This window comes from Oncorhynchus clarkii, chromosome 3 (genome assembly GCF_045791955.1).
Source record: "Oncorhynchus clarkii lewisi isolate Uvic-CL-2024 chromosome 3, UVic_Ocla_1.0, whole genome shotgun sequence".
NCBI lineage: Eukaryota > Metazoa > Chordata > Actinopteri > Salmoniformes > Salmonidae > Oncorhynchus > Oncorhynchus clarkii.
Genome location: NC_092149.1, coordinates 20747859 through 20762527, shown reverse-complemented (window position 1 = coordinate 20762527; position 14669 = coordinate 20747859). Strand labels below are relative to the sequence as shown.

The 14669-nt window shown below is 44.0% G+C and overlaps 1 protein-coding gene across 1 annotated transcript in view; it reads left to right on the top strand.

The window, feature by feature from the left end:
- The window catches only part of LOC139390762 (glutamate receptor ionotropic, kainate 2), a 224874-nt gene extending 210434 nt beyond the window's left edge, over window positions 1–14440 (top strand). Inside the window, exons 16-17 of the mRNA XM_071138120.1 lie at window positions 5002–5255; window positions 14146–14440. Coding sequence (XP_070994221.1) covers window positions 5002–5255; window positions 14146–14310 — 419 coding nt within the window. The 3' untranslated portion in view covers window positions 14311–14440. The remainder of the gene's footprint in view (window positions 1–5001; window positions 5256–14145) is intronic.
- Window positions 14441–14669: the final 229 nt, after the last annotated feature.

Genomic DNA, 14669 nt, shown 5'->3' with positions numbered 1-14669 from the left:
GCTTCTTTCTTGGCACTCCTATATGCCCCATAAACATCACTATTGGGTCTTTTTTTCGTTTAAATCGGTCCATATATACCCAAAATAGCTTTGTATGGAAGCTGTGTCATTCAGAAAAAAACATTGTTTTTAAACGCTGCGTAATTTTTTTAAATTAAAAAAGTCGACGATAAACTTTCACAAAACACTTCGAAATCCTTTTGTAATCCAACTTTAGGTATTAGTAAACGTTTATAATCTATCAAAATGATTACAGGGCGATGTATTTTCAATAGGTCTTCGCTTGCAAATCAATGGCTGCTAATGTCTTCATCAACTACATCCGGGTGAAGACTGGGAAAATGGATGCCAGATAGATGGATTTTCCAACAATTAATTCAATTGAAAATGACGACAATGGCGACATCGTGTGGAATTTGTATGAATTGCAGGCAGGTCGATATTAAATTCTGTTCTCTTTTAACAACTCGTGGAAGTGACTTATGGAAATTATTTTTAGCTTTCAGAGAGCAGTTTTTCTTGCGTTTTTCAATGAAACACACGATCTGTTATAGTCACAGCCGTGATTTAACCAGTTTTATAAACTTCAGAGTGTTTTCTATCCACACATACTAATCATATGCATATACTATATTCCTGGCATGAGTAGCAGGACGCTGAAAAGTTGCGCGATTTTTAACAGAATTTTCGAAAAAGGAGGGGGTAGAAGTAAGAGGGTAGGCAATGCTACCAAATACTAATTGAGTGTATGTAAACTTCTGACCCACTGGGAATGTGATGAAAGAAATAAAAGCTGAAATAAATCATTCTCTCTACTATTATTCTGACATTTCACATTCTTAAAATAAAGTGGTGATCCTAACTGACCTAAAAACATGGCATTTTTACTGGGATTAAATGTCGGGAATTGTGAAAAACTGAGTTTAAATGTATTTGGCTAAGGTGTATGAAAACGTCCTACTTCAACTGTACAAGTTGTGGTTTGGGTAGCTTAAACTTTTCATCCTCCTTCACATTGTGAGAGGGCATCAGAAATCATTATCTAAAGACAGTCGGACCACAACCACATGATTTCATTGTCCATTTAGTTGTTATGGAGGATTATGAAGTGCAGACAATGACATTCTAGATTCTACTGAAATGCCATGTTCCACTGCCCTGCAGAATATTTAGTTTGGCCTCTGCAGCAGTGCTGTTCAATTGATATAATTGAATGATTAAATCAGCCATAAACTAAGCCAGCACAATGTTATATCATTGTATTGTTTTGTATTTATTATGGATCCCCATTAGCTGCTGCTGGAGCTTTGCTGGATCTGAAAATCCTCATGTTAATTTCTCCCCATTCTGGGTTCTCTGGGGTTTCTCATTTTGTTTTGCTACCATAGACCTGGCTCTGGCTGGTATTTCAGGGCTTCCTTTTCCTTAGTTTCCTCAGTCCTTGGGCTGCAGGTAGTAAGTGATCTAACACACACAGGACTAGCTACAGTAGTGCGTGATCTGACACACACACAGGACTAGCTACAGTAGTGAGTGATCTGACACACACAGGACTAGCTACAGTAGTGAGAGATCTGACACACACATGGCTAGCTACAGTAGTGAGTGATCTGACACACACAGGACTAGCTACAGTAGTGAGTGATCTGACACACACAGGACTAGCTACAGTAGTGCGTGATCTGACACACACACAAGACTAGCTACAGTAGTGAGTGATCTGACACACACAGGACTAGCTACAGTAGTGAGAGATCTGACACACACATGGCTAGCTACAGTAGTGAGTGATCTGACACACACAGGACTAGCTACAGTAGTGAGTGATCTGACACACACAGGACTAGCTACAGTAGTGAGTGATCTGACACACACAAGGCTAGCTACAGTAGTGAGTGATCTGACACACACAAGGCTAGCTACAGTAGTGAGTGATCTGACACACACAGGACTAGCTACAGTAGTGAGTGATCTGACACACACAGGACTAGCTACAGTAGTGAGTGATCTGACACACACAGGACTAGCTACAGTAGTGAGTGATATGACACACACAGGACTAGCTACAGTAGTGAGTGATCTGACACACACAGGACTAGCTACAGTAGTGAGTGATCTGACACACACAGGACTAGCTACAGTAGTGAGTGATCTGACACACACAGGACTAGCTACAGTAGTGAGTGATCTGACACACACAGGATTAGTTACAGTAGTGAGTGATCTGACACACACATGGCTAGCTACAGTAGTGAGCGATCAGACACACACAGGGCTAGCTACAGTTGTGAGTGAGCTGACACACAGCGCTAGCTACAGTAGTGAGTGAGCTGACACACACAGGGCTAGCTACAGTAGTGAGTGGCTTACACACACAGGGCTAGCTACAGTAATGAGTGCTCTGATACACAGGGCTAGCTACATTAGCGAGTGATCTGACTCACACAGGACTAGCTACAGTAGCTGTTGTATGAATGTGACACCTGAAGAGAAATGTATTTAGATGGCAATGAATTATATGAGAGTTAGTGCTGTGTGTTTCAAATGATTTATCACCATGGGTATGCATGTCTTCAAACATGTATGCTGGGCTCTGCCTGTCTGTTGTTGATGTGATAAAAAAGAGAGAGAGAGACACACGCAAAGCCTTGAGCTGACAATGAAGGACATAACACATCTAAAAGTATTCAAAGGTGGCCTGGTGACCGCAACACCACTGTTCTCTGCTCTTCAGGCATAGCAACAGCACAGTGAGGAAGTGTTACTATGGAGATTGTCAATCACTGCGTGCCTTTTTGTCTGCCCAGCTCCTGCTACTATAGTATTGGTCCTCATACATACTAACAAGTAGCATTGTATTGTTCCCTGCATGGCTGCTTCTCAACAAACAGCCTTGATACTTAATATTCATCAGGCAATCTCCACGTGTTGTTTTCCCCTCTCCTCAACACGAAGCTGGCTATAGTTCTGAAGAGTTGTTTTCCCCTCTCCTCAACACGAAGCTGGCTATAGTTCTGAAGAGTTGTTTTCCCCTCTCCTCAACACGAAGCTGGCTATAGTTCTGAAGAGTTGTTTTCCCCTCTCCTCAACACGAAGCTGGCTATAGTTCTGAAGACCTGTTTTCCACTCTCCTCAACACGAAGCTGGCTATAGTTCTGAAGAGTTGTTTTCCCCTCTCCTCAACACGAAGCTGGCTATAGTTCTGAAGACCTGTTTTCCACTCTCCTCAACACGAAGCTGGCTATAGTTCTGAAGAGTTGTTTTCCCCTCTCCTCAACACGAATCTGGATATAGTTCTGAAGAGTTGTTTTCCCCTCTCCTCAACACGAAGCTGGCTATAGTTCTGAAGAGTTGTTTTCCCCTCTCCTCAACACGAAGCTGGCTATAGTTCTGAAGAGTTGTTTTCCCCTCTCCTCCACACGAAGCTGGCTATAGTTCTGAAGACCTGTTTTCCCCTCTCCTCAACACCAAGCTGGCTATAGTTCGGAAGAGTGGTTTTCTCCTCTCAACACCAAGCTGGCTATAGTTCTGAATAGTGGTTTTCTCTCCTCAACACCAAGCTGGCTATAGTTCGGAAGAGTGGTTTTCTCCTCTCAACACCAAGCTGGCTATAGTTCTGAATAGTGGTTTTCTCCTCTCAACACCAAGCTGGCTATAGTTCTAAATAGTGGTTTTCTCTTCTCAACACCAAGCTGGCTATAGTTCTGAAGAGTGGTTTTCTCCTCTCAACACCAAGCTGGCTATAGTTCTGAATAGTGGTTTTCTCCTCTCAACACCAAGCTGGCTATAGTTCTGAATAGTGGTTTTCTCCTCTCAACACCAAGCTGGCTATAGTTCTGAATAGTGGTTTTCTCCTCTCAACACCAAGCTGGCTATAGTTCTGAATAGTGGTTTTCTCCTCTCAACACCAAGCTGGCTATAGTTCTGAATAGTGGTTTTCTCCTCTCAACACCAAGCTGGCTATAGTTCTGAAGACCTGTTTCCCACTCTCCTCAACACCAAGCTGGCTATAGTTCTGAAGACCTGTTTCCCACTCTCCTCAACACCAAGCTGGCTATAGTTCTGAATAGTCGTTTTCTCCTCTCAACACCAAGCTGGCTATAGTTCTGAAGACCTGTTTCCCACTCTCCTCAACATCAAGCTGGCTTTAGTTCTGAAGACCTGTTTTCCACTCTCCTCAACACCAAGCTGGCTACAGTTCTGAATAGTGGTTTTCTCCTCTCAACACCAAGCTGGCTATAGTTCTGAAGTGTATGAGATAATAATAAGGGAGTGTGATTGAGTTTTAAATATTTCAAGCAGCATTAACATCCTGATTATATGGGCCCGTAGCCACAGGGAGAGCTCTCCAGTCGATGATATGAAAGGGGGTCGGGGAGATTTCAAGTGTTTTCACTTGGTTTCACCCTTCAGGTCTAATCAGAAGCCTCTGCATGTGACGGGGTTTGATCTGGCCAGCAGGGAACACGAACACGCCAGCCCTGTTTACCTGGCTGGTGCGGGGAAGCCTGGAGGCTGCAGGGAGTTCTGGGAAATACTCCCGACACTGAGGAGATGTCGTGAACGTGCACACACACACACACACAGAGGGGCAGAAGGGAGCACTTCAAAGCAACATGTCGGCAGCACATTTATTTATTAAGCAAAACAAAACAATGCACACTAGAGACATTACCACTAATTAAGCATGGCAACCAGTTTTAATGAGAGAACAAAAGGAGCAGATAGGAGGTAAATTGCTGGTCCCTGGAATGTATTTCGGGTTTATTTGTATATTGTTTGTGAAACCACTGTGGGAGCTGCATGGGAGAATCTATGGTGCATTCAGCACCAGCCAGGACACTGTGGCTGGGATGTTGGTGCCACGCACATGTACTGTACACAAACACACGCACACACACGCACACGTACTGTACACACACATGCTCACGTACACAAACACACGCTTTCCTCCTAATTATTATCCATCTCAACCTCACCTGATTTTTTGGGGTCCCTCAGGTTCTCCATACAGGGACAAGATCACCATAGCGATCCTGCAGCTGCAGGAAGAAGGAAAGCTGCACATGATGAAGGAGAAGTGGTGGAGGGGGAACGGTTGTCCGGAGGATGAGAAGAATAAGGAGGCCAGCGCTCTGGGGGTCCAGAACATCGGGGGCATCTTTATCGTCCTGGCGGCTGGACTCGTCCTGTCGGTGTTCGTGGCAGTCGGAGAGTTCATCTATAAATCCAAACAAAACGCACAGCTGGAAAAGGTAAAGCAACAGTGGATCTTATTATACAGAGATCTTTGACAAGGAGACCACTTTTCTATTAGCGTTGTGTTTTGGCCTAGCTTACATTTATTTTGTGGTTTACAAAATATAACATTTTTATCACATTTTTTTTTCTGACATAAAAAGCACAAAATTATGAAAGTAGAGACATTTAGTCTCGTTGTATTTGCACTAAACCATCCCTCACCTCATATTCAATAAAGTGCACTTGATGTTTGGATACGGGTGGAGGGGACATTTACACGTGTTCAGTATCAACACTCATTTGCATGTACATGATGTACAAAAGGACAGACAGACGGTAGCCATTTCAGTTACACTGAGATCACAAGGACAATTTTACATGATACTCAGGTCAGCTCCTGAAACACTGATGTTTATGTAGATACAGTAATGCACCATATTCTTTAAGACACAGTCCATATTCTTTAAGACACATTTTCTTGCCTTTATCCACTTAGCCCCAACGGCACCAAGGTGATAGGAAGCGTGAGGAGTTCTGCTGTCACCACGGACCCTCCAAGCAGCTACCTGTAGACTTTAACCACCAGCTCAAATGACCTCCAGAAAGACTCCAGAGACTCCAGTCATCTACAATTACCTTAAAATGCACAAATTGTATTTTTTTAACTTCAGATAGTTCCCGATTGGGAAGTTTCCTGTCGGAAGAACTGGCAGCGATGTTATGGTCACAACGTTTCAATGAAAGGTTGCCATTGGTGCATGGTTAAGTGTATGTGTTCGAAAGGTGTCCCTAAAACTATAGGTGCACAGTTTCACACAATGGGATTGGAAGGTTGGCCCAAATGCATGATCCATAATGTTCATGTAAATGTCACCAGTCATACGCCTTGCCACTCTCGTCTTCATGTCACCCTCAACACACAGCCACAGCAATCCTCTCCCAAAAAAATGAATCATTATTATCAGATACAAACTTTTGGACAGACAAGCCAAACTGAATCAAGCTATTATTGCAAACTCTCTGAAGGCTTGGTTTTGTAAGCTTTCAGCTATTATAACATACTAAGTACTATACTGAATAATCTCATATTGAAAGTGTAATGCTACAACAACACATCACTCATCATCAACAGCATGTAAAACTTTTGATGTTCCCCTTAAACCCATGTCCTTCTTGCGATTCCTGTCTTGTCCATCCTGGCCTGCTCTATCCTTCCTGTCCTGTCCCTGTCCTGTCTGTCCTTCCTGTCCTGCCCTGCTCTGTCCTTCCTGTCCTGTCCTTCCTGGGATTCCTGTCCTGTCCTTGCTGGGATTCCTATCTTGATTTTCCTGCCCTGTCCTTCCTGCCCTGCTCTGTCCTTCCTGCCCTGTCCTTCCTGCCCTGCCCTGTCCTTCCTGCCCTGCTCTGTCCTTCCTGCTCTGTCCTGTCCTTCCTGCCCTGCTCTGTCCTGTCCTTCCTGCTCTGTCCTTCCTGCCCTGCCCTGCTCTGTCCTGTCCTTCCTGCCCTGCTCTGTCCTGTCCTTCCTGCCCTGCTCTGTCCTGTCCTTCCTGCCCTGCTCTGTCCTGTCCTTCCTGCCCTGCTCTGTCCTGCCCTGCTCTGTCCTGTCCTTCCTGCTCTGTCCTGTCCTTCCTGCCCTGCTCTGCCCTGTCCTTCCTGCCCTGCTCTGCTCTGTCCTGTCCTTCCTGCTCTGTCCTGCCCTGTCCTTCCTGCTCTGTCCTGCCCTGTCCTTCCTGCTCTGTCCTGTCCTTCCTGCCCTGCCCTGCTCTGTCCTGTCCTGTCCTTCCTGCCCTGCTCTGTCCTGTCCTTCCTGCCCTGCTCTGTCCTGTCCTGTCCTTCCTGCCCTGCTCTGTCCTGTCCTGTCCTTCCTGCCCTGCTCTGTCCTGCTCTGTCCTTCCTGTTCTGTCCTTCCTGACCTGTCCTGTCCTGACCGGTCCTGTCCCTCCTGCCCTGTCCTGACTGGTCCTGTCCCTCCTGCCCTGTCCTTCCTGTCCTGTCCGGTCCTGACATGCCCTGTCCCTCCTGCCATGTCCTGACCGGTCCTGTCCTGACCGGTCCTGTCCTTCTTTTCCTGTCTAACACAGTGCTCTCTCACCCAACAACAGTCTCATAAATCTCAAACGCCAACGCCTACTTAGCTCTCCACAGGAGCCTGGTCTGCACTAAGAGCTTTCTTCTACACCCTCCATCGATCGCACAATGCAGTGATGCTGCTGCTGCTTCTCGGCCATAAGCCCCCATATCTACAATGCCTTGCGAAAGTATTCGGCCCCCTTGAACTTTGCGACCTTTTGCCACATTTCAGGCTTCATCAACAACAAGTGGGACACAATCATGAAGTGGAACGACATTTATTGGATATTTCAAACTTTTTTAACAAATCAAAAACTGAAAAATTGGGCGTGCAAAATTATTCAGCCCCTTTACTTTCAGTGCAGCAAACTCTCTCCAGAAGTTCAGTGAGGATCTCTGAATGATCCAATGTTGACCTAAATGACTAATGATGATAAATACAATCCACCTGTGTGTAATCAAGTCTCCGTAGGTCCGTTAAAAGTGCAGAGAGCATCATGAAGAACAAGGAACACACCAGGCAGGTCCGAGATACTGTTGTGAAGAAGTTTAAAGCCGGATTTGGATACAAAAAGATTTCCCAAGCTTTAAACATCCCAAGGAGCACTGTGCAAGTGATAATATTGAAATGGAAGGAGTATCAGACCACTGGAAATCTACCAAGACCTGGCCGTCCCTCTAAACTTTCAGCTCATACAAGGAGAAGACTGATCAGAGATGCAGCCAAGAGGCCCATGATCACTCTGGATGAACTGCAGAGATCTACAGCTGAGGTGGGAGACTCTGTCCATAGGACAACAATCAGTCGTATATTGCACAGATCTGGCCTTTATGGAAGAGTGGCAAGAAAGCCATTTCTTAAAGATATCCATAAAAGGTGTTGTTTAAAGTTTGCCACAAGCCACCTGGGAGACACACCAAACATGTGGAAGAAGGTGCTCTGGTCTGATGAAACCAAAATTGAACTTTTTGGCAACAATGCAAAACGTTATGTTTGGCGTAAAAGCAACACAGCTGAACACACCATCCCCACTGTCAAACATGGTGGTGGCAGCATCATGGTTTGGGCCTGCTTTTCTTCAGCAGGGACAGGGAAGATGGTTAAAATTGATGGGAAGATGGATGGAGCCAAATACAGGACCATTCTGGAAGAAAACCTGATGGAGTCTGCAAAATACCTGAGACTTGGACGGAGATTTGTCTTCCAACAAGACAATGATCCAAAACATAAAGCAAAAACTACAATGGAATGGTTCAAAAATAAACATATCCAGGTGTTAGAATGGCCAAGTCAAAGTCCAGACCTGAATCCAATCGAGAATCTGTGGAAAGAACTGAAAACTGCTGTTCACAAATGCTCTCCATCCAACCACACTGAGCTCGAGCTGTTTTGCAAGGAGGAATGGGAAAAAATTTCAGTCTCTCAATGTGCAAAACTGATAGAGACATACCCCAAGCCACCTTTTGCTGTAATCGCAGCAAAAGGTGGCGCTACAAAGTATTAACTTAAGGGGGCTGAATAATTTTGCACGCCCAATTTTTCAGTTTTTGATTTGTTAAAAAAGTTTGAAATATCCAATAAATGTTGTTCCACTTCATGATTGTGTCCCACTTGTTGTTGATTCTTCACAAAAAAATACAGTTTTATATCTTTATGTTTGAAGCCTGAAATGTGGCAAAAGGTCGCAAAGTTCAAGGGGGCCGAATACTTTCGCAAGGCACTGTATGTTTCAGAGCATCTAGTCGTGAAGTGATGTTCAGAGTCCTTCTGTCAACGACAACACACACACACAGCACAGCGCTACACCCACAGACCAGCCAGGGTAGACAGGAGGGGAGGTCCCCCATCAATATGATGTCTTTTAAAGAATCCTAAAGAATGATATGGCTAATCATAACCCATAAGGAAGGTTGGTAGTGAGTAGAGTAGGGAGTAATAGTCAGCCGAGCCAGAGAAAAGAGAAGGAGAGTGATGATTTAATAGAAACCTCAACATCATTTGATGTTGATCATGATCTCTTCCTGGTGTTCTTCAGCATGTCTTTGTGTCAGACACAGCAGTTGGAGAAGATACGTTTCACACTCTTATCAGCTCAGAACTAGGTGGAAGAGCGTAGATGGCAGATGTATCCAGACAGAGAATAGACCTCACTCACATATCTGTTTTCAAGAAGACTTGAGTAGCTGTCAGTTGTCAGTCCATTTAGCATTTTATTTTCACACTACCTGTGCCTGTATGCTACAATTATGTAAGTTGTGTACCTCAATATTTTAATATCCAATTGATAACTGACAAAGGTGTATATTGCTTTTCATAAATTCTCACAATCAATATTTTTTTTGTGTCAGATTATCTGAGAAGCAATACATGTTTTACTCATCCAAAGCAAATAGACCAAGAGGTTTGAGTGTCACACAATCACAACGTGTATTTTAGTATGTGTGGCCCGTTGCTACTGTTTTAACTGTTAAACCTTGACACGATATGCAGAGTACCAAGTGTACCAAGTTTTCCCATATCAATTCAATAATTAGTCACATTTGAAAATACCTGATATTTTATTTAATTGCACAAGATCCTTTACTTGAATGTGTTGACAGGACAGGGTTGTATTTTCACCACGATGCTGAAAGTGTCAACTTGAAAAATGTTCTCCTAAGCATCTCTTTGTTGAGTTTGTCATGCTTGATAGCGCACACCCTGAAATTTGCATTTTATAATTACTTCCAGTACCAGTCAAAAGTTTGGACACACCTACCCATGCCAAGGTTTTTCTTTATTTTTACTATTTTCTACATTGTAGAATAATAGTGAAGACATCAACACTATGAAATAACACATATGAAATCATGTAGTAACCAAAAAAGTGTTAAACATATCAAAATATGTTTTATATTTTATATTCTTCAATGTAGCCACCCTTTGCCTTGATGACGGCTTTGCACACACTTGGCATTCTCTCAATCAGCTTCATGATGTAGTCACCTGGAATGCATTTCAATGAATAGGTGTGCCTTGTTAAAATGTATTTCCTTCTTAATGCATTTGAGCTAATCCATTGTGTTGTGACAAGGTAGGGGTGGTGAACAGAAGATAGCCCTATTTGGTAAAAGACCAATTCCATATTATGGCAAGAAAAGCTCAAATAAGCAAAGAGAAATGACAGTCCATCATTACTTTAAGACATGAAGGTCAGTCAATCCGGAGAATGTCTAGAGTGTGCAAAGCTGTCATCAAGGCAAAGGGTGGTTACTTTGAAAAATCTCAATATAAAATATATTTTGATTTAACACTTTTTTGGTTACTACATGATTCCATACGTGTTATTTAACAGTTTGGATATCTTCACTATTATTCTACAGTGTAGAACAAGGTCAAAATAAAGAACACTGTGGGAATGAGCAGGTGTGTCCAACTGCTACTGTATTCTGTGTAACATTAGAAAGGATAAAGAGAAAAATAAAAATAGCAAGTCATTTATTTAATGTTATGAGTCATACACCTTATAATGTCAACATTTGTTAATATTATTTGCCAAATCCAAAAATATATGTTGTAATGACAATAATTGTATGTTTATTTGAAATTATTTTAATTTACTTAACTCAGATTGTGATACAGAATAATTAGGTTTTCAGTCTAATATTTTCCACTGGTTATTAACTTTAATAAAAGATTGAGAAATATTTGAAGTTTTAGTAGGCTTTTCATTCTGGTTCGCCCAATGAGGACTTTCTCTCATAAGTCCACACATTCCCATCATCACAACATGGCTGGCTTTCAGAAAAATACCATGATCACCATGGTTGTCCACTTCCCACTCTTCCTTCTCCACCTCTTCCTCTTTCTTATCCCCCTTTTCCTTTTCTTCCACCTCGTTATCCTCCACCTCTCCCTCCTCCTCCCCTTCCTCCTCCTTCAGCTCCTCATCTTCCTTCCATTTCTCCTCTTCCGCCTCCTCCTCTTCCTGCCTGCTGCTGAGGGTGCTGCAGAATAACCTGGCTCTCAAGGGACAGGGATCACCAGCTGTGTGTGAGGAACCATCCAGTTCCCCGAATGCGTGCGTGCGCACACGCACGTACGCATGCACTCTCTCTCACACACACACACACACGCAGGAATGTACTCATGCACTTAAATGTGCACACACACGCCTGCTCAGACAGATGTGCACACACAGACACCCATTGACTACACACACACAAAAAAAGTGACTATTCATCTCTTGCTTGCCCTCCATTTCTCCATCATGCTATCATGGAGTGAGAGATGGAGTGGGAGCTACTATGGTGTCTTTTCATCTCAGCTGTCATACACAACCTAATGAGCAGGTCTGGGGTCTATAGAAATGTGTACGTGGTGGTACAGACTGACTGGGCTGTACTGTACATGGGCAGCCTGCAAAATACCCACCAGTGCCTTCTTCCATTAATGGTAGTGAAAAAGCTAAGGCAGTAAAGGTGTTGGATTTATTAGTTCTCCATCTCACCTCCTTAAGTGGACGTTTTCTTCCTGTCTTCCTCTGAGCCAGCCCAAAGTGCTCTGAGACCTGAGCCTGTTCAGCTCAGGATCGGGCTGCTGGTGGTGGAGAAAAGGGGTCGTTAAAACTCTGTAATTCAATGGCCACCACTAAACAGCCACCATCAATCCAACTATGAGCCCAGCAGCCATGAGGCCATGATGGAGATGTGTCCCCTGAGTCAGGGAGGGTTTTCTTAGCCTGCCTGGAAAGCCAGATGGGTGGGGTTTTACTTTTGGGACTTTTCTATTGGTCCTAGATGGCCACTAAGCCCACAGCTTCATGAGGGGAGAAGTGTCCTAGGTAGAAGATGCTATTCAATCTATTTTTCCCAGAGAAAATCAATAGCCATGAAAAGCATGTTTTCTGAAAGGCTTGTAGTCAATCAGCAGGACTTCTAGGAGTAATTCCTGCAACTCCAGTTGTAGCTTTTTACTGTATGTTTTTTGTGAGAAGAAGACAAACAATATATGATATAGATATGATTTATGAATATGCACATACTAACATGCACACATGCACATACTAACATGTAATATCATATACACTCAGATAGGTACATACCTTCGTACACCCAAATCCATATACTCAATATGCATAGAATTTTGAGTACTGGTGAATTGATGTGATTGTTGGTATGCTGGAAAGCGAAAGCATTAAAACATTTGCATGGGTGGGAGTCCTCTAGCCATAACTATAGAATGTGTTCATGTGAGATACCTGTTCATTAGGACAACTCATAACAATGTCATAACCCTACTGGTCATAGATGAGGAAAAAAGGCACTAAGGAGAAGTCAGCCTGTTAGGTAAGCATTGGCATGAGTAACTGAATGACAATCAATCACTGGCTGACTTAGCGGCATAAAGTCTTCCCTGTTGTCTTCATCCCTGTGTTCTTGCTGGTAGACCAACCCAGCCTTCAATTGCTTGAGGTGGGCAGAGGCCGTATTTCTCTTGACAGGATGGTTGAGCCCTTTCACATTCCAGCTAGTAAGGTAGACATCCCTCGGTTCTCTATCAACTCAATTGAGGTTCTGAATTATTTGGCATACGTACCTGTACCAGACATCACCATAGTGCCGTTCCAAAATATAAGTTGTGTTTTTATGTGAAAGATTTAACCTAGACTCGAAAAACATATTAGTCCCTTGAAATCTGTTTCCCCAATAGTACCTCCAGGAATAGCAGTCTCAGATTTAGTTGAGTCACTCTGCGTTGTTCAGTGCACCATTTGAAAATGCCAGAGTAGCTTTTGAGAAAAGGAGAAGGAAGAAGAGGCAGCAGCTTAATTGGCCATGCAGCTACATGGGATTTGAGTCAGACGAGATGTAATATGCATCAATAAGTCATGCTGCTGTATGGGCCTGGGCCCCGGCTGGGCTGCCTGGCAGAGAAGGATGGGGGAAATCTGCCATGGAGAAATCACTTTAGCTAGCCTAGAATGCTCACTGTGTGTGTGTGTGTGTGTGTGTGAGAGAGAGAGAGAGTGTGTGTGTGTGAGAGAGTGTGCTTGCACGCTTGCCTGTGTGTACGTGCGTTCACTCGCCATGTGTGCGACTCCAGATGGACTCCAGCAATTCGGCACTGTGCACAGCTTACCTTCTAACCCTCTTCAATCCACCCTTCCCAAAGCATTACCCCCCCTAGACCATCTAGCCCTTCCTTCATCCCAGCCCCTCCACTCACCAACCAAACTTCACACCCGTGCTTGATTTGAAACTGAATCGTTGCCAGGGCTACAGGCATGTTTTAATTAGCAGTATGTCAACACATTTTAATAATTTAAAGCTGTTAACGCAAGCTACCATAATCAGGTGTTGCTGTACATGATCAAATAGCTGCACAGCTGTAGTAAGATACCTATAATACTGCAATAACAGTCATAAATAAAGTCAATGTTTCTCATCGCTCTGAAAACATGAAGTTGCTAAATCTATTGTCTCCCAATACAAGAGGAATCCCTGCCAACCTCCAGTGCAAATCCTGTCCTGATTCCTACCCACTTCTAGCCCCTTTATCCACCTACTACACTAAAAGACTATGGACATGCAACCTCCATCCAACTCCCCCAGCCCCAGCTAGAACTCCAGCCCGAGCCCACCCACCCTTTCCTGAGCCAGCTCCTCTCTCCCCTGCTTGCTCTGTGTCACCATGGCAGCTCTCAGAGAGGGGGCTGTAGAGAGCCTGCCCTGGGGAAGTAGCAGCTCTGCAGTGCTCTGCTCTGCTGAGCTTATTACTGCCAAATTGTTTGGAACTAGAGGCTCTCTCTGAAATCCCTGTTTTCTCTCTCTCTCTTTCACTCTCCCCTACAGAGGTCCTTCTGCAGTGCCATGGTGGACGAGTTGCGGGTGTCCCTCAAGTGCCAGCGGCGCCTCAAACACAAGCCTCAGCCACCCGTCATGGTGAAGACAGAGGACGTCATCAACATGCACACCTTCAACGACCGCAGACTGCCAGGCAAAGAGACCATGGCCTAGAACAGGACTCCCTCTCTCTCTATCCCTCTAACTCTTTCTATCTCTCTCTCTATCTCTCTCTCTGCTGTCACAGGGAGGAGTGTAGGGTGAAGAGACACTGGGAGAGGGAGGAAGGGTGATAGTTGATTTATGTGAGTGTATTTGGAGGGGGGGTTAAGAGAGATTGGGAGAGGAGATTGGGAGAGGAGATGAGAAGAAAGGAGAAGAGAAGAGAAGAGAACAGAAGTGGAGATTCAACAATGTTTCCTGTGGAAATAACTTGAACTAACCTGGGAGCAATTCAATGTGAGTTACCTCATTAATCTACCTGGTAATGCACCTGAGCAAGGAGTGACCAAGTGGTGCCATGATTTAGTATC